Source organism: Typopeltis vanoorti, chromosome 8, assembly GCF_054136105.1.
Source record: "Typopeltis vanoorti isolate ZY-2024b chromosome 8, IOZ_Tvanoo_1.0, whole genome shotgun sequence".
NCBI lineage: Eukaryota > Metazoa > Arthropoda > Arachnida > Uropygi > Thelyphonidae > Typopeltis > Typopeltis vanoorti.
This window is the reverse complement of record NC_143556.1, coordinates 61,253,642-61,273,470: the sequence shown is the minus strand read 5'-3', so window position 1 is coordinate 61,273,470 and position 19,829 is coordinate 61,253,642. Positions and strand designations below refer to the sequence as shown.

The 19,829-nt window shown below is 38.0% G+C and overlaps 1 protein-coding gene and 1 non-coding gene across 2 annotated transcripts in view; both read left to right on the top strand.

Moving 5' to 3' along the window:
* Positions 1 to 19,829, top strand: part of LOC150104035 (hemicentin-1-like) — a 594,473-nt gene that overhangs the window by 443,245 nt on the left and 131,399 nt on the right. Inside the window, exon 22 of the mRNA XM_090396386.1 lies at positions 17,246 to 17,349. Coding sequence (XP_090252512.1) covers positions 17,246 to 17,349 — 104 coding nt within the window. The remainder of the gene's footprint in view (positions 1 to 17,245; positions 17,350 to 19,829) is intronic.
* Positions 12,394 to 12,466, top strand: TRNAK-CUU (transfer RNA lysine (anticodon CUU)). The gene has a single exon. It is a non-coding gene; the product is annotated as a tRNA-Lys (tRNA).

Here is a 19,829-nt window from a genome sequence, read left to right as displayed (position 1 = left end):
CCCCTCCTCCCCCTATCAACCAATTTTTGCAACCCACAAATCCTCAACCTGTTCTCATACGGTTCATTCCACAGACCTGCTATCATCTTGGTCACTCGCCTCTGGATCCTCTCCACCTCCTCCCCATCAAGAAGAAACCTAGGTGACCAAATCTGAGCACAGTAGTCTAGATGGGGTCTTATCAAGGCTCGATAGAGAGGAACAATAACCTGCTTGTCTCTACTTGTCAACGTATTCCTCAGCAACCAAGTGTTTTGATGAGCTGTTTTGGTCACTTTTGCAATGTGTCCCCTAAATTTCAATTCCTTATCTACCAACACTCCTAAATCTCGTGCCTCATCAATTTCCTGGAGCACGGTTCCACCAATGCAGTAATCTGCCGCCAATCTTTTCACCCCAAAGTGCATAACCTTACATTTTGCCACATTAAACTGACATCCATTCTCCTTAGCCCAGACCTCCAATCTATCCAAATCATCCTGCAAAATTTTGACGTCATCTGCATTCACTATTGCCCTACCCAACTTCGCATCATCCGCAAACAAATGAACTGTTCCTCTCAGATCATTTCCTATATCATTTATGAACAAATTAAACAGCAGTGGTCCAAGAACAGATCCTTGTGGCACACCACTAGTCACAGGCCGTCTTGTGGACTCCACTCCCGAGTAAACCACTCTCTGATATCTCTCCGTCAACCACCCTCCTATCCATCTCACCAACCCCATGTCCATTCCCATATGCTGCAATTTACTGATTAGAATTCCATGTGGAATCCTGTCAAAGGCCTTGGCAAGGTCCAGCAGAATCACCGTAAACCCATTACCCTTATCCAGTTCAGCCGTCACTGTGTTATAATACGTGAGCAAGTTACTGAGGCATGACCTACCCTTCACAAAACCATGCTGTCCCCGATACAGTATCCCATTTTCTTCTATCCAATCTTGTATTTTCCTCTTGACTATTTTCTCTAAGACCTTGACAATGATTCCTGATATGCTAATCGGTTGGTAATTTACAACAGCAGTCTTGGAACCACCTTTATGCAGTGGAACTATTTTCCCCTCTTTCCACCCGCTCGGGACTAACCCAGAACCGAGACTCAAATTAAACAAAATGGTGAAGGGTACTGACAATTCTTTAGCTGCTTCTCGTACAACACGAGCTGGTATACCATCCAATCCCACAGATGTATTGACATTGAGGTTATGCAATAGACTACTCACCTCCACTTCATTAACCACAATTCCCGTATAATCTACTGGTTTATACGTTTCTGCAATGTCACCACCTGGATGATATACTTTTGCAAAGTGCTCACTCAGTAACTCAACTATCTCAACTGATTCAGTTACCTCCCTACCATCGGCATTCTTTAAAATCAATCTGCCATGTACATTTTTCCTTTTACTTGCTACATATCTAAAAAACTGTTTAGGATTCTCTTTAGCCTGCATGGCCAATGTTCTTTCGTAATCCTTTTTTGCTTTTCTTACCACACTCGTCACCCTTCTGGCCTGCGCTTTATACCGTTCATGTGCCTGCCGGTCACCCTTCTCCTTAAATTCCCTCCATAGTTGTTTCTTTTTTTGCAACTCAAGCTTAATGGTGTTATTCATCCATTTAACCCCTACCTGATTTATTATTCGGACTCTAGGTATACTGTCAGCCATTGCTTCATGTAAGCACTTCTTAACTACCTCCCATGCACTATCAACTTCTAGTCCTTGCAGTTGTACATGCCATGGCACTGAACCAATCAAACTCCTAAGCTTGTCATACTTTCCCGCCCGATAATTCCACATGTACCCTGTCTTAATTGAAAATTCTACACCTTTAGCCACCTCCCAAGTTAAGACCCTATGATCACTCTCACCGATTGGTGGCAATGTGGTCATATTTGTTACAGCCAAATCCTCAGATGTAATTACTAGGTCAAGAACTCTGTGACCCCTAGTATTTTCCATTACATGCTGTCGCAGATAGTTATCCCTTAATAACCGCATAAAATCCAGTTCCTCCCGTGTGTCCTCTCCTCACTCCAATCAATGCGACCATAGTTGAAATCTCCCATAATAATCACCCTCCTTCCACCCATTTCTTCTATTTGCTTGTGCATACTGTCACCACCATCTTTTCCATCACCTGGTCTATAGCAGCACCCAATTGTATATTTAGTTCTGCTAGCCACAATCTCACACCAAATGGCCTCAAATGTGCTCTTTTCTCTATCCTGCAATTCAACTTCTATTCTCCTTGGCTGGAGCTCATCAGCTATCATCAACAATACTCCTCCCCCCATTTTATTCTCTCTGTCATTCCTGAACACACTATACCCATCACATTCAATCCCACTAGTTATATCATCTACAGTCAGCCATGTTTCACTAATACCTATAACCTGTGGCCTGGAAGTGCCAACCATGGCCAAAAACTCTTCCTTCTTGTTCCTAATACTCCTAGTATTAGTGTACATGAATTTAAGACCCCCATTAACCCCAACCCTACCTTGATGCCTTATATTAACTATCCCACTCTGATTTGTTGTCCTTATTTGCTCTGGCATATTATATTCATTCTTACATTCAACTGCCTCCATAAGGACTGTAACTCTACCTCCCCCTAACAAGTCTAGTTTCCCTGAATTTGCACATCCACTACATTCAGCAACACTTTCTCAAGTCTTCTTACACCGTAACCATTCAAATGCAAGCCATCCATCTTATATAGATCCTTTCGCCCATCAAACTCACTCCACACATCCACAAATTCCACACCACTCGTCATACATAACCCACACATAAAGTCATTTGCAATTATAGCCCTCCTTTTAAACATTTCACTGTCATACCGTGGCAAAAGACTAATCATTCTAACTCTCTCACTCTTTTCTTTTGCTACCTCAAACAATTCATTCAGGTCTTCTATCATTTCCATTTTATCTCCTTTCAAATCATTCGTACCTGCCACAACAATCATTTCTTTCACCTTTTCCTTTTGCTCTCTAATAGACGCAGTTACGTCCTTTATGGTCGCACCAGGTTGGTACGATTTTGTCAAATCCTCTACTAACACACCTCGTACTAACGAGTCTCCATACAGCACTCTATCCTTCATTTTGTTCATGTTCACATTCATACGTCTATTTTTCCTGTCATACCTTTTATTATTGGTTGGTTCATTCAGTCTACTTTTGTTCATGCACTCTAGCTGCTGTTTTGCTCTTTCTATCGCACTATTCAACAACGCGATCTCACTCAATGCATCTATCTCATCTTTTTTATTCTCTGAGAAACCATTTATACTATCATTCACACTTTCTACATTCACACTCTCACAATTTTCATGTACAACTTTGCCGTTTCTTGTCATATCCCTATTTCCTTCATTCTGAAGGTTGACAAAAATATCACACTCACGATCCGAAATACACTTGAATTCCGCATTCTCCCTACATTTTCTACACACATTCAATCCTTTATCATCATCTAACCACACTCCGACCGCACTCCGCAAAGCGTACATTTCACAGCTAGTACACTGACTCATTTCTTTTATGCTACCGTCCTTTGATAACGATGGCGAACCTTCATTACTGGCCGCCATTTTCCTACGCACAGGTGCCATATTTATCTGTAACGTGTTTTGTCAAATTAAACGTTATAACACACCAAAAATAGACGCACTAAAATACGCAAGGCAAACAAAACAAAACTACACAATATTAAGTAATTTGTATCGATAACTGAAAATGATACTTATCTTATCTGGAGCTTGCACGAACACTACTCATTACGAATTCATGTAGCGGCGACTTCCCGACATAGATTATGTTATAAAACACTTTAGTACACTAACCACGTTAATAAAGCTCTAATAATATACCAAAATTAAACACTTAAGTCCATTAAATTGAATCCAAAACACCAATAAATCAACAAAAAACACAAATCTCTCAGGAGCTCTCCGATAGCACGTCTGTTCACCAGCTAGCCTCGACACCGAAGTATGTTTAAGTAGTTGGTATTATATGGTTAAGTAGTTGGCCATTTTTATCTGAACAGATTAATTTAGCCTTGCTATATAGGGTTTTTATAATCCCATATTGTTGTGAGGCTGGGGGGGGGGTGATTGCTGGTGAATGTATCTACCTGTATGGGTTGGTTTTCTTTAAACAGAGAAAGCCAGGGATCCATCAGTCTGGCATGTAATCGGAGTGTCTAGGAAAGAGAGACCGTTTTGTTTTCCTTTTTCAAGGTGAACTGGATTCTGGGGTGTGATCATTTAAGTGTGTTAAGAAGTTGTGGAGTGTATCTAAGCCATGTGGCCAAATAACGAACACATCATCCATGTAGCATTCAAACAGTGGGTTTTTGTGGGGGCTGAGTTTAAGGCTTTTTCTTCAAAGGTCTCCATAAAGAAGTTGGCCAGGGGTAGAGAGAATGGAAAAACCGATGGATGTTCCCTCTATCTGTTTGTAGATAGAGGAGACAGCTGTTAATTAATATTTTAGCATACGTTGCCATTTCCTGAAAAATTTAAAGTCATATGTAACCAACGTATAAGTTTATCTACGAGGATTGTTTGAAAAGTTTGGTAAATTTCCAATAGACGGTGACACAATTCGTTCATTCGTACCAGTGTCAGCACGTATCATCTTTTTCATGACCCCTTGCAAATTTGAAGAAGTGGACGGCTGCTCAAATTAAAGCCGAGTTAGATGCAGTTGATGGGAATTCTGCACCAGCATTAAAGACGATTTATTTCTGGATAAATGAGTTTAAACGTGGTCGTGAGTTTATCAAAGATGAACCACACTCTGGATGCCCAACTGAGATTACTACAACGGAAATGATTGGCAAAATCCATGGTATCATTATGGAAGACCGCTGAGTGAAAGTGCATGAGACTGCTGAGATTGTAGGCATCTCAACTGAATGAGTGTATAATATCCTGCACACAAAATTGCACATGAAAAAGCTGTGTGCTCGATGGGTGCCATGATTCTTGACTGTCAATCAAAAATGCATGCAAAAAGACATTTCAGCACAGTGTTTGGCAATGTTTAATCGCAGTTTGCTTGATTTTTTTGCATCTATTTGTGACTGTAGACAAAACTTGGATCCACCACTACACACCTGAGTCCAAGCAGCAATCAAAACAGTGGACAATGCCGGTGAAAGATCACTGAAAAAAGTGAAGACCATTTTGTCAGCTGGGAAGGTGATGGCCACTATTTTAATGGATTCCCAAGGATTCTCACGATAGAAACTATTTGGGAAAGGGTAAGCGAATAACAAGAGTCTATTATGCATCATTGTTGGACCATTTAAAAGAAGATCTGAAGAAAAAATGGCCAAGAGTGGGGCACAAAAAACTGCGCATGAAGGCAGTGCACCGTCCCACACATTGGCCATTGGAGAAAAATTTTTCTTAGAATGAGGATGTCATCAAGACTGTCAATGACTATTTTGCACAATTTGACAAATCCTACTTTTTAGATGAGATGAAAAAATTGGAAACTCGCTGGACCAAATGTGTAGACTTTGATGGAGACTATGTTGAGAAATAAAGGTGATGTTTTCAAAAAAAAATGTGTTTAACTTATTTTTTTTACCAAACTTTTCAAACAATCCTCGTACAAGAATTATAATCCATGGAGATTCTCTTGCATGCAAGGCCTGTCAATACGGCAAATTAAAGTTGAAGATTTCAAGACAACTATGTCGTTTGACCTTCTTAAAACACTGTGAGGGTAATAATGTGATCCTGAACTATGTAAAATTAAAACACTGTTTCATGTCACAGAAGCCTCTCTGCATTTATAATCGCACTAACTTCAGTCTTCTAAGTGAACAGATTGCTTCCACCTGCGTTCTCTTGGCCGACACCAACAAGGCTATTCATGTATTAGAGGAAGAGCTTGCTGCTACACTGAACAACAACCCTTGGACGATCTTCTACAACATATTGAATGCTTCAGCAGAGAAAGAATTTACTAAAATACAATGTCAACACATTCAAAAATTTGAAAGTCTAAAAAAGAACTCTGCCTCTGAACCTCAACTACTGCTCAACATGGTAATAAACCTGTCTTCCCTTACCCTGAAGCCTGATGCACTCGTTGCACCTGCATGTGGCCACAACTTCACCTTAGCACCGAAAAAAAAATACCTTCTGAAGAAATAATGATACTGGTAGAACGTGGTATCTGCAACTTTCCCAACCATATTGCCAACAATATCAGACTGTATGATGCCGATGTTCTTACCAAAGCTAAACCACCAAAAACCAACCTATCTAAAGCAGAATCAAAAGCTCTACAGGAAATGAAAAACAACAGAAAAAATAATTATCATCAAAGCAGATAAGGGAAATTCCACTGTGGTTCTCAACCAAACTGACTAAACAGTTAAGCTTACCTCTTTACTGTTAGATCAGTCTACTTACCTCCCTATTGAATATGATCCCACCAGCTCTCAAATCAGAACACTCCAAATGCTTCTTAAGAAGGTTACTTCTTGTCCTGTGGAAGTGATTAGTAGACTAAAACCTTTCAACTGTAGGACCCCCCCCCACACACACACCCATACAAATATTAGCCAACCAAAGTGCCCAAACATTATAATGCCAACACACACACACCTTCACACATAAAAATCTCAGCCCACTTTAATAAAGCCAGTATAGAAAACCTCTCACTCCAACACACTGACATAATGGTCAGTTTTGATGTCTCCTCCTTATGTGCAGATGTCCTATCCAAAGATACCTTACATCTCATCCAAGCCAAATTTCCTCCTTGTATCTCAGCCCTATTTTAGTTCACCATGAACTCAGGCTATTTTGTTTGGCAAGGAAAATTCTACAAACAGATAGAGGAGACAGCCATGGGTTGTCCTCCACTCTCTCTCTCTACCCCTGGGCAACTTCTTTATGGAGACCTTTGAAGAAAAAGCCTTAAACTCTGAAGTACTGCATAAATTGTACATTTTGTACAAAAACTAGAAAATAAAAGAAACGATGACACTAGAGGTTTTTTTTTTCCATAGTATAAAGAATTTCATATTTGATATTATTTAATAATTTGATATTATTAAATTAAGGGGATAAAAATATGCGAAACTCTAAGATCGAAAACTACAATCTAAGAGTTTCATGCCGAAGAACTATCGGTGAATCCAAGCGTAAGTGACCACCTGGTAGTACAACACCCAGGCAACTCAAAGTAAAGTTGGAGCAAGCTCCCTCACTATCCTTGATATTTTCTCATAATGTAAAAACACACAGCTCCTAGGAGATGTAATACTGCTTTACATTATGAGGAGAGGTCACTACCCAGACCGGTTTCAACCTTTTTTAAGGTCTCATCAGTGAGTAGCTAGACCTGGATGATATCAAAGTTTAAGTGAAAAGAACTTACATACCTTCACTATACGAATGCCAGAATGGTGTGCCCATATATTATATTATATTATATTATATTATAACTAATATATGTGGTCACTTACGCTTGGATTCGCCGATAGTTCTTCGGCATGAAACTCTTAGATCGTAGTTTTTGATCTTAGAGTTTCGCATACTGGCTGTAAAATAATAAAGGATTTTTATCCCCTTAATTTAATTAACTTCGCCAGAAAAAATAGCTGTTTGGCTTTTCATCTTAGTTATAATTTAATTTGATATATTATTTCAATTAAAAAAAAATCAAGATTTCTGCTTGTTATTTTTGTAACTTGCATTGACAGAAGCTAAAACAAATTCATATTGCAAATCAACTGTAGAGACATGATTTTGAATAAACAAAATTTATGTCAAGTGATAGCAAATTTTACTGCAGTGGACAAGAAAATTTTCCTATATATATAAACATTCAATATTTCATATCCAAGACAACACAATCGTATACTTTCTTCAGTTCATACAAAAACACCCGGAAATAAGTTAGTAATATTTATTTAAAATCCATATATTTCACCTGTATATTACAGGTCGGTGACAATGTTAGCTAATTACAAGATAGAACGTGAACAATGGACTGATTTGGGAGAGTGAGAGTGCGATGTTATACATAAAGCAAGGCAAAGGTATAAATGAGGAAACATTGTATTATTAGTTATTAATTAACTGTATTTTAAAAAAAAGTGTTAGTGATGTATGATTAAAATAAGACTCTCCCATATCTTAAAAGTTAGGAATAGTTGTTTAAGTTTGGATGGTAAAGTAAGGCGTCTGTGCTTTCTGTAAATAAATATTCAAATTTATAGTGACAAAGATGAAGTAAGTTTCAGACCATAGTATTGTGTGGTCCATATCTGTGCTGTGCCATGCTAGATTTCTCAGATTTCCTGTTTATTGATGTAAGATTGGTGTTCTGTTTTTTTTCCCATTGAGCATCCAGTTTGTCTGAAGTAAGAATGATGACAATCACAAGAAACTTGGTAGATGTCATGAAGAGCTAGAATGGAGTGTTTATCTTTAGAAGATGGAAACCATGATGGTTAATTTGCTGACAGGAATAAAAGTAACTACTGAATTGTATTTCTTTAGAATGCTGGAAATTGGTTCTGAAATGACAGAAATGTAGGGGATAGGTACTTGACATATTGTTTCCTTGTTATTTGATCTAGAATTATAGGAATCAAAAAGGATGTTGTGTGGTCCTTTCTGAGAAGCACCATTTAGTTTGATATATCTAATTTTCAAATATTCAAATATTCAAAAATACTTACCGGGTGCGAAATTTAAGGATGTAAGTGAGAGTATTAGAGTGCAAAAACAGAGGGTGAAAGAATTAATAATTGTGGCGGGTACGAATGAATTGAAAGGTGATAAATTTTTTATGAGAGAGGACTTGAAAGTATTGTTAAAGGTAGCGAAAGAAAAGAGTGACAGAGTTAGAATGGTTAGTCTGTTGCCACGATATGACAGAGAGGAGTTTAGGAGGAGGACCATAATCGCAAATGACATTATGCGTAGGTTATGCAGATGGTGTGGTGTGGAATTCGTGGACGTGTGGAATGAGTTTGAAGGGCGAAAGGACTTATACAAGATGGATGGCCTGCATTTGAATGGACTTGGTGTGCGGAGACTGGAAAGAGTGTTGCTGAATGAAGTGAAAATGGATGTGCAAAACCAGGGAAACTAGAACTACCAAGGAGGGGGGGGAATGGATATGCAGACATCAGTGAGACAGATGAGTGTAAGAATGTATATAATGTACCCGAGCCAGCACTAAGGACAAAAAATGGGAATGGGTCATTTAGAATAACGTATCAATATAGGGGTGGGACTAAGGGATCACTGCATTTCATGTATACTAATGCCAGGAGTATTAGGAACAAGAAGGAAGAATTTTTGGCCTTGATTGGCTCTTCCTGGCCACACGTTATTGGCATTAGTGAAACATGGCTGACGGAAGAAGATATAGTTAGTGGGATAGAATGTGTAGGTTATAGTGGTGTGTTTAGGAGGGACAGAGAGAATAAAATGGGGGGAGGGGTATTATTGATGATAGCTGATGAACTGCAGCCAAGGAGAATTGAAGTTGTATCGCAGGATACTGAAAGGAGCTCATTTGAGGCTATTTGGTGTGAGATTGAGACTGGCAGAATAAAATATACAGTTGGGTGCTGCTATAGACCAGGTGATGGAATAGATGGTGGAGATAGTATGCATAGGGAAATTGATGAAATGAGTGGAAGGAGGGTAATTATTATGGGGGATTTCAACTATGGTAACATTGATTGGAAGGAGGAGAGGACACATGTGAGGAAGGAAAAGGATTTTATTCAATTATTAAGGGATAACTATCTGAGACAGCATGTAATTGAAAATACTAGGGGTGTGAGAGTGCTTGACCTGGTAATAGCATCTGAGAATTTGACTGTAATGAATATGACCATGTTGCCACCTATTGGTGAGAGTGATCATAAGGTCTTGACCTGGGAGGTGGCTAAAGGTGTGGAATTTTCGATTAAGACAGGGTATATGTGGAATTACCGTGCTGGCAAGTATGACAAGCTTAGGAGATTGCTTGGATCAGTGCCATGGCATGTACAACTGCAAGGGCTGGACGTCGATAGAGCATTGGACATGGTCAAGGAGCATTTACAGGAGGTAATGGCTGATTGTATACCTAGGGTCCGAATTGTAAAACAAGTAGGGGTTAAATGGATGAATAACACCATTAAGCTTGAGCTGCAAAAAAAGAAACAACTGTGGAGGGAATTTAAAGAAAGGGGTGACCTGCAGGCACACGAACGGTATAAAGTGCAGGCCAGAAAGGTAATGAATGTGGTAAAAAAAGCAAAAGCGGATTATGAAAGGAAACTAGCGTTGCAAGCAAAAGAGAATCCAAAACAGTTCTTTCAGTATGCTGCAAGCAATAAAAAAACTGTACACGGCAAAATGATTTTAAGGAATGACGATGGTAAGGAGGTCACTAAATCAGTCGATATAGTGGAGTTACTGAGCGCACACTTTGCAAAAGCATATCATCCAGGTGGTGACATTGAAAAAGTGAAGGAACCATTAGTTTATATGGGAATATTGATGAATGAAGTGGAGGTGACTAGTTTATTACAGAACCTTAATGTGAACCCATCTGTGGGATTGGATGGTATACCGGCACGGGTCTTGCGTGAAGCGGCTAAAGAATTATCAATGCCATTGACCATGTTGTTTAATCTGAGTCTCAGGTCTGGCTTAGTCCCGAAGGTGTGGAAAGAGGGGAAAATAGTTTCACTGCATAAAGGAGGATCCAAGACTACGGTTGCAAATTACCGACCAATCAGCATATCAGGAGTCATTGTCAAGGTCTTAGAGAAAGTAGTCAAGAATAAAATACAGGAATGGATTGATGAAAACGAGATACTGTACAGGGGACAGCATGGCTTTGTGAAGGGTAGATCATGCTTCAGTAACTTGCTCAAGTTTTATAACAAGATGACGGCTGAACTGGATAAGGGAAATGGAATTACAGTGATACTGCTGGACCTGGCAAAGGCGTTTGACAGGATACCACATGGAATACTAATCCGTAAACTACAACATATGGGAATGGATATAGGAAATAGGAAATTGATGGAGAGATATCAAAGAGTAGTTTATTCAGGAGTAGAGTCCAAAAGACGGCCTGTGACTAGTGGTGTGCCGCAGGGTTCTGTTCTTGGACCACTGCTGTTTAATCTGTTCATTAATGATATAGGGAAGGATCTAAGTGGAACAATTCATTTGTTCACTGATGATGCAAAGTTGGGTAGGGCAATAGTGAATGCAGAAGATGTCAAAGTCTTGCAGGATGACTTAGATAGATTGGAGTTCTGGGCTAAGGAGAATGGATGTCAATTTAATGTGACAAAATGTAAGGTTATGCATTTTGGGGTGAAAAGTTTAGCAGCAGTATACCACATTGGTGGAACTGTACTCCAAGAGATTGATGAGGCCAGGGACTTGGGAGTGTTGGTGGATAAGGAGATGAAGTTTAGGAGGCACACTGCAAAAGTAGCTAAATCAGCTCATCAACTCACTTGGTTGTTGAAAAATACCTTGACGAGCAGAGACAAGCAAGTTATTGTACCTCTGTACCGAGCCTTGATAAGACCTCATCTCGACTACTGTGCCCAGATTTGGTCACCTCGGTTCCTTCTTGATGGGGAGGAGGTGGAGAGGATCCAGAGGCGAGTGACTAAGATGATAACAGGTCTATGGAATGAACCATATGAGAACAGGTTGAAGATTTGTGGGTTGCAGAAACTAGTTGATAGGCAGAGGAGGGGTGATATGATTGAGACATTCAAATTGCTAAAGGGATTCTATAGGATTAATTCAGAGGATATTTTTGAGATCAGGACTGGTGGTGGGAGAACTAGGGGACACCTATGGAAGCTGGGCAAGAGTGTGGTTAGCAGGGGTGTTAGAGCTGGGTTCTTTACTTTTAGAGTGGTAAATGAGTGGAATAAGCTGCCAGAGTCTGTTGTGGGTGCTATGACGGTGAACGAGTTCAAGACAAGGTATGATAGATACTGTGAGAATGTAATCGCATAGTTGTGTGGACATGATGTTTAGGGCCTCCCTCGATGAGTCTAAGGACTCCTGGAGTCGCCCGAAATAATAATAATAATAATATCATTTGATGTTTGAGAGTTCTTGCTGAAATTGTTGAGGTGTAAACATATAATGTGAGCACTTTGTACTAAAGTTTTGATAACTCCAGTCTTCTGTGAGGGGGATGGTGAGCAGATTATTGTTGAATGTAGCATAGAACACTATGTGTTTTATTCCTCACCAATTACAGCAAGAACTCTTAAACATCAAATGATGTATGAAACTTGATGGCTTCTCAGAAAGGACTGCACAATGTGTTTTTGATTATTATTATTATTATACGAAGCCCGGCTAGCTTAGTCGGTAGAGCATGAGACTCTTAATCTCGGGGTCATGGGTTCGAGCCCCACATTGGGCGTAATTTTTTTTGAGTCTCGGATCTAGGTTAGTCCCGAAGGGGTGGAAAGAGGGGAAAATAGTTCCACTGCATAAAGGTGGTTCCAAGACTGCTGTTGTAAATTACCGACCGATTAGCATATCAGGAATCGTTGTCAAGGTCTTAGAGAAATTAGTCAAGAAAAGAATACAGGATTGGATAGATGAAAATGGGATATTGTATGGGGGACAACATGGTTTTGGGAAGGGTAGATCATGCCTCAGTAACTTGCTCACGTTTTATAACACAGTGACTGCTGAACTGGATAGGGATAATGGGTTTACAGTGATTCTACTGGACCTTGCCAAGGCCTTTAACAGGATACCACATGGAACCCTAATCAATAAACTGGAGCAGATGGGGATGGTGAGATGAATAGGAGGGTGGTTGATGGAGAGATACCAAAGAATGGTTTATTCAGGAGTTGAGTCTAAAAGACGGCTTGTGACTAGTGGTGTGCCGCAGGGCTCTGTTCTGGGACCACTACTTTTCAATTTGTTCATCAATGATATAGGAAAGGATCTCAGAGGAAGTGTTCACTTGTTTGCTGATGATGCAAAGTTGGGTAGAGCAATTGTGAGTGCACAGGATGTCAAAATTTTACAGGATGATTTAGATAGTTTGGAGGTCTGGGCTAGGAAAAATGGATGTCAATTTAATGTGGCAAAGTGTAAGGTTATGCATTTTGGGGTGAAAAGAATAGCAGCAGTATATCACATTCGTGGAACCGTACTCCAGGAGATTGATGAGGCCAGGGATTTGGGAGTGTTGGTGGATAGGGAATTGAAGTTTAGGGGGCACATTGCAAAAGTGGCTAAATCAGCTCATCAAATCACTTGGCTTCTGAAAAATTCTTTAACATCCAGAGACAAACAAGTTATTGTTCCTCTGTATTGAGCCTTGATAAGACCCAATCTGGGCTACTGTGCCCAGTTATGGGCGCCAGGGCTTCTTCGTGATGGGGAGGAAGTGGAGAGGATCCAGAGACGAGTGACCAAGATGATAGCAGGTCTGTGGAATGAACCTTATGAGAATAGGTTGAAGATTTGTGGGTTGCAAAAATTGGTCGATAGGCGGAAAAGGGGTGATATAATTGAGACATTCAAATTATTTAAGGGTTTCTATAAGATTAATCCAGAAGATATTTTTGAAAATAGGACTGGTGGTGGAAGGACTAGGGGCCATGCATGGAAACTGGACAAGAATGTGGTTAAGAAGGGTGTTAGAGCTAGGTTTTTTACTTGGAGAGTGGTGAATGATTGGAATAAGCTGCCAGAGTCTGTTGTGGGTGCTACGACCGTGTATGAGTTCATGGCAAGGTATGATAGATACTGTGTGAATGTCGAATAGTTGTTCTTGACATGATGTCAAGGCCTCCCTCGATGAGTCTGTCGACTCCTTGGATTTGCCCGGAATAATAATAATAATGTGACACCTCCAGGGAGTCCAAAGACCCATCGAAGGAGAGTGTGTCAACAGCATCGAATGATTGATCCCCTTCCAACTACTAACTGCACTCAATTTATTCCTATAATCCTACCTCAAATAACAAGTTCTAGTTCCAGAACACAAAAATATTTGATAAAATAATTTATAATTATGTTTATTTAATCCTGATTCTAATAATCCTTGTGAAGAAGTTTCTAGGATTTCAATTCAGTATGTTAAAGGACTGCAAGAGAAATTGCAAGACTTCTTTGCCACATCGACTTACAAGTTTTTGTTTGGAAATAAATTCCTTCCTAGTCTCTGCAATAGGCAAATAGTACCATTTTCTTATCTTGGAGTTTACAAGATCCCTTGTTCATGGACAGATAGGTAGTTCATCTCAGATTCATCTAGTAGAGCATTAAGAGTATATTTTACTTCAAGAATCTAATAAGTCTGGTTTAGCGAGCCATACATTATCCACTAGGCATAAAATTCATTGGAATAAAACTAAAGTCCAACACAAAAGGTATTTTCTACTTGAAAGATTATATAGTGGAGTAGAGGTCAGTCCTGCAACGAGTCCTATTGGACTCCTTGCAGGTGTCCCATAATAATAGCAATAGTAATATAAAGAAAGTTGTGAGCCCACATTCGGAATCTCCACTTCAACAAATATGATTGCATTGAACTATTCCAAATTTGGGAGATCATCCTAAGTCAGCACTTCCGAAACTGCAGGCTGTGGCCCCCTTGGGGGACGTTAGTTTTGTTGAGGGGGGCCATGAAATAATGAAAACAAATTTTAAATGTTTTAAGACTAAGTGTGCCATGTCAAATGTGTATGTAAGATGCTTAAAATGTAATACAGGTAGATATTCAAAAATCCGGCAACCTCCGGACTTGAAGGGTGCCGGATTTTTGAAAATGCCGGATTTCGGATGGTTATATATGCTGTATATTTTTGACAGAAAATGACTACCTGTACAGTACGTTAAAGAAAGAAAATTAAACACTAAATGAAAAGCTTGTGAAATTTTAATGTTCACCAACTAAATATTCTGAATATTCACACTTGTGTTGCAATCCCAGCTCTTCATGAAAATTTTGGCTTGTTCCTTTAATAAATCACCAGAAATTTCCACACCTTCACTTACATGAAAATTAAACCAGGTTATGAGAACTTGGTCCAGTTCCAAACTTTTTCCCTCCATCATTGACTTCCTTACAAACATTTGCTTTTTTGATACACTGTCAGAAAAGAACTTTAACAGTTTTTTTTCTGTTTTTTATTATCATACACTGTTGAAGAGCCGATGTCATATGATTCCCAAATGGTTCGCACAGACACATCGCTATCAAGTTTTTTTAGCACTTCCACTCTCTCTCTGTGATTGACAATGCACGATGTTTACGTTTTACACCACCTCTTTTCTTTGCTGAATCCATAATAGTGCTAATACAGCAGCAAATAAATGATAAAATGAGAAGGAATAAGCAGGTTATCGCAATGCTTATCGACTACAGCGCCATCAAAACATAAACATAAACAGAAAACAGTGGCGTGGTAACGCGGTTAATTTGAAAATGCGTGCTCCAAAATCCATGCCGGAGATCTGAAGGAACTGAATTATCGATTGCCGAATTTTTGAATGCCTACCTGTATTTGTATTTGATTTTTGCAATATTCGCTGTGTATGTTTTATATTGAATATAAATACAACAAATATTATAATAATATATGTCTCTAATACGATTTTTTTTTTTTTCGATGAGGACCATGAAATATTTTAATTTTTTCAAGGGGGCCTTTACATCCAAAAGTTTGGGAAGCACTGTCCTAAGTAATGCTTTTCATTCCTGTGTTTCATAAAATTGCAATTATTTAAATATTTCTATGGATTCTAATAGCTGTAGATAGAATTGATAGCTTATATTGTCACATACTTGCAATTTAAGTGTTGTTCTTTATTATGTTTATCTCTTTTTAACTGTTAACTATTGATAATGGCTAGGAAACCTACTAAAAAATTCTACCAATATTAAATAATTTTTCCTAATGTAAATATTTAATCATTTTGTTACTTTATACTTTTGTCATTATCTCTATCATTCCTTCAGTCAAGCATTCCTCTTACACTTTACTCCACACATCCTGAATTATTGAATCTCTGTATGTCACTCTCTCGTATCCCTGAACCCTTTGGCATTCTCTCTCTCTTTCTTTGTTTTCTCATTTCTCTCTATCCCCTGTTCTTACACTATTTTGACTTTCTCCAGTATTCTCTCTTTCCCCATCTCTCATTGTTTCACCTTCTTCTTTCAATTGTTCTCTCTCACCTATTCTGGAAGAATCATCTCGTGTTTCATTCTAATGGACAGATAAGAAATAACCTAACAAGACTATTAATATAAATGAAGGAATGGCCAATACCAGGAAACCTTGGACTTATATTTCAAGGATAGATATTAGCAAGCCATTAAAGAAATGGAAATAGTCTATAGCAAGATACTAGGCATTATACTAAATAGAGGAAAATATTAATACATAATTGAAATATATATCTCTTTCATATGCTACTTTTTAGCATTTCTATATTAAAATCTCACCCACAGAAGGTTGCAACTCCATCACATATTTAATATTGTAGTCTAGCTAAGGATTTTTTTCAGGTGTCAACAATCATTTTTGTAAAGAGCCATTTTGGTGAAAATTACATTCGATCAACTATTTTAAGACCCAAAATTGAAAATGGGCTGTAATAATGATATATTTCTGCTAATGATGATAGTTCTGATTTCACTTATTATTTACCATGGTTACTTGAAATAGTTTTAATAAAAATAGAAAATAGAAATAGGCTGTCCTCTTTTCATTAAAAAAAAATCAAATTAATATCTGAATAGCTTTAAAATTTGTTCAAAGAGCCATGAATTGCTAACCTCTATGTTAGATAATCCATTAATACTTTGGAGATGAAATATGATAATATGGTACTTTTTTTTTGCAAGTCATTTCATGTTTGTCTTGAACAGGTAGTGGTTTCACACAGGACACTGAAAATCATTTACTGTGTAAAGACTTTCAAAAATATCGATGCTACAGTGGAATTGAATATATAGTTCATTGGTTGGAAAGAGGAGATGGTATACTCACTTGGCCAACGAGGCCATCACTTACACTTTGGATATTAACTGACACTTGCAGGTGTTATGCTTGGAAACTTCTTTAAAAATATATAATGTAATATACTGTTTTACTTAAAGTTATATTTTACTTCTCTTTCTTTATACTCTCTTTCTTTCTACTTTTTTTTATGATCTATCTAATAGAATCCCCCAAATTTATCAGTTTGCTTTATAAGCGTGATATACAAGTTGCAGAAGGTGATGCTATCTTTCTTGATTGCTCTGTTATTGGAAATCCAGATCCCAGGGTAAGCATTTATTAGAAAATATCTAGATTAAGTACTTAATTTAAATTCTGTTATGATTATTAATTAAATTAAAAAGTGATACCAAGGAAAGTATATTACAAATGATAAGAAATTATTTTTTTTCTCTTCCATATTTTACATTAGCATGAGCAAACGAAGGTTTATCTGCAAAGCATCTTCATGACTAAGTTACTTGATATAAAGAGCAGTTGATTGACTTCATATTTGCTCTTTTGTATCACATAATTCACAGAACACTCCTTCATAGGATTTGTACATACAATTATTATTAAATGGTAGCTTAATGGAGTCAGAAGAATCATTGCTGTTGATTCACACTAACCTGTATTCACACAATAGCTATCATACCTTTCTTTAAATTCGCCCATTCGATGCACTCAGAACCACCTCTGGCAATCCATTCTAGTCATTCACCACTCTCTCTTCAAGCAAAAACTCTAGTCTGCATACACTTACTAACCATACCCTTACACAAATTTCAGGAGTGACCTTGTTCTCTGACAGATGGGGTATATTGGAAAAAAAAAAAAAAACTGTTCTGTCATAAGTAATGGGATGCCCAACATATTACATAATCTGTTCCAAATACACAAGACAAGAGGACAGCTGTACATGTTCTGCTGTTTCCAATCTGTAACGGATGTCACAAAGTACCTCCATGTCATTATTTCCACATCTGGAACTTACCTGGTGCAATTGACAATGATATAACAGATTGACAAAAGCAAATACTGCTTTCAGAAGATTGAGTAATATATAGAAGTCATCCAAATATCATAATAAAATGAGAATCTTCAATAGGCATTGTTATTATATGAATCAAAGATATGGAAATTTACAAATATATAAAATGATGAATTTTATGTAAGATAAAGCTAAAATCGTTTTGCAGTGAAATAAAAATTTAAAGATAAAGGTGGCCCAACCATTCACAGTGTTATGGACAGAAAGGAATTTCCAAGAATCATTTCGATATATATTCTGAAAATTAAAACAGGAAGACAGAAACTAACTTTATGAAGAAGGGGAGAGAGAGAGAGAGAGAGAGAGAGAGAATTTGTTGGAAGAGACAAGGATAGTTGATGTGTTGAGTAACATGTATTGAGTGACATGTATAAGAAGAGCTTCTGATTGGGATAAGTTTTCTAGGAATAATTAAATATATATGAGTAATTGTTTGAGTAAGTTTTATTAGTGGGGGGGGGGATTTTTTTTGCCAAAACTTAACTACGAAATCATTATTATTAGACTTAGTAACCAGCAAAAAATGGCGGAGGCATTGTCATTCCATGACTTTAATTTAGATTTCAGTCGTTTTGTTAAGTATGAGGTCTGTTATATGTATTCTTTCGATTACATAAATGATTTGTGGATATTTGGTGAGGATAGAAGGAGTGTGTGTGTGTGAAGTGTGACCTGAACGAGGAATTGATGAATACAAATATGAAATTGATGACAGAAAGTGTTAGTAGCGAGATTGTCGCGGGGAAAATGAATGCACATTTTAAAGAGAAGGATGGTGAGAAAGAGAGGTGAAAAAATGTTAAAAAAATCAGTAAAAAAGAAAAAGAGCAATTTGAAAACCGTAACGGATGTTAAAAGGGATGAAAGTGAGATGAGAGTGGTGGAAGGAAACGAAATTGAGAGAATGAATGAAACTAGAAATAGCGTGAAGCAGAAACCGAAAGTGAAAAAAATTGAAAGAATGGATAATAGCGAAAAAAGAATAAATGATAGCGAAAGTTCGACGCATGATGATCTGAAAGTACAGAAACAAAGAAAGATGAATGAGTGTGAAAATGGGAAGAATGATAGCGAAAGTTGGATGCATGTTGGACCGAAAGTACGGAAACAAAGAAGGATGAATGAGAGTGAAAGTGAGAAGAGGGGGTCAAGAGTTAGAAAGATTGAATGATAGAGAGAATGTGTCACGAGATTTGGAAGTTGAATTGAATTGGATGAGGCAAGAAATGAAATGGATGCGGAATGAAATTAAGAAAATTCGGGTAAAAACTATTAATATAAATAATGATGGCATGAAAGAGTTAACGAAAGATCAGTGAGTGGCGTTGTATGGTGACTCCATTATTAAAGGTGTGCTGGAGGATAGAATATACAAGGTATGTTTTCCAGGCAGTAAAATGAGTAGAGTGATTGAGGCATTGGATATAAGGCAGGAGCGAGCAAAAGAGTTAATAGTATTAATAGGTACAAATCATTTGAGAGAAGACAAAGAGTGTGTCAGAATGGATATCAGGAGGCTGCTTAGAAGGATTAAAGAGAATGGTGTGACAGGAAGGGTAGTAAACGTGTTGCCTCGGTATGACTGTGGTGAAATGAGGCGGAGAGCAAAGATTATGAATGATATGCTGGCTGAAATGTGTGAGGAGATGGGAGTACAGTTTGTTAATGTGGGAAATGAGTTTGAGGGACGAAGTGAGCTGTATGGGAGCGATGGA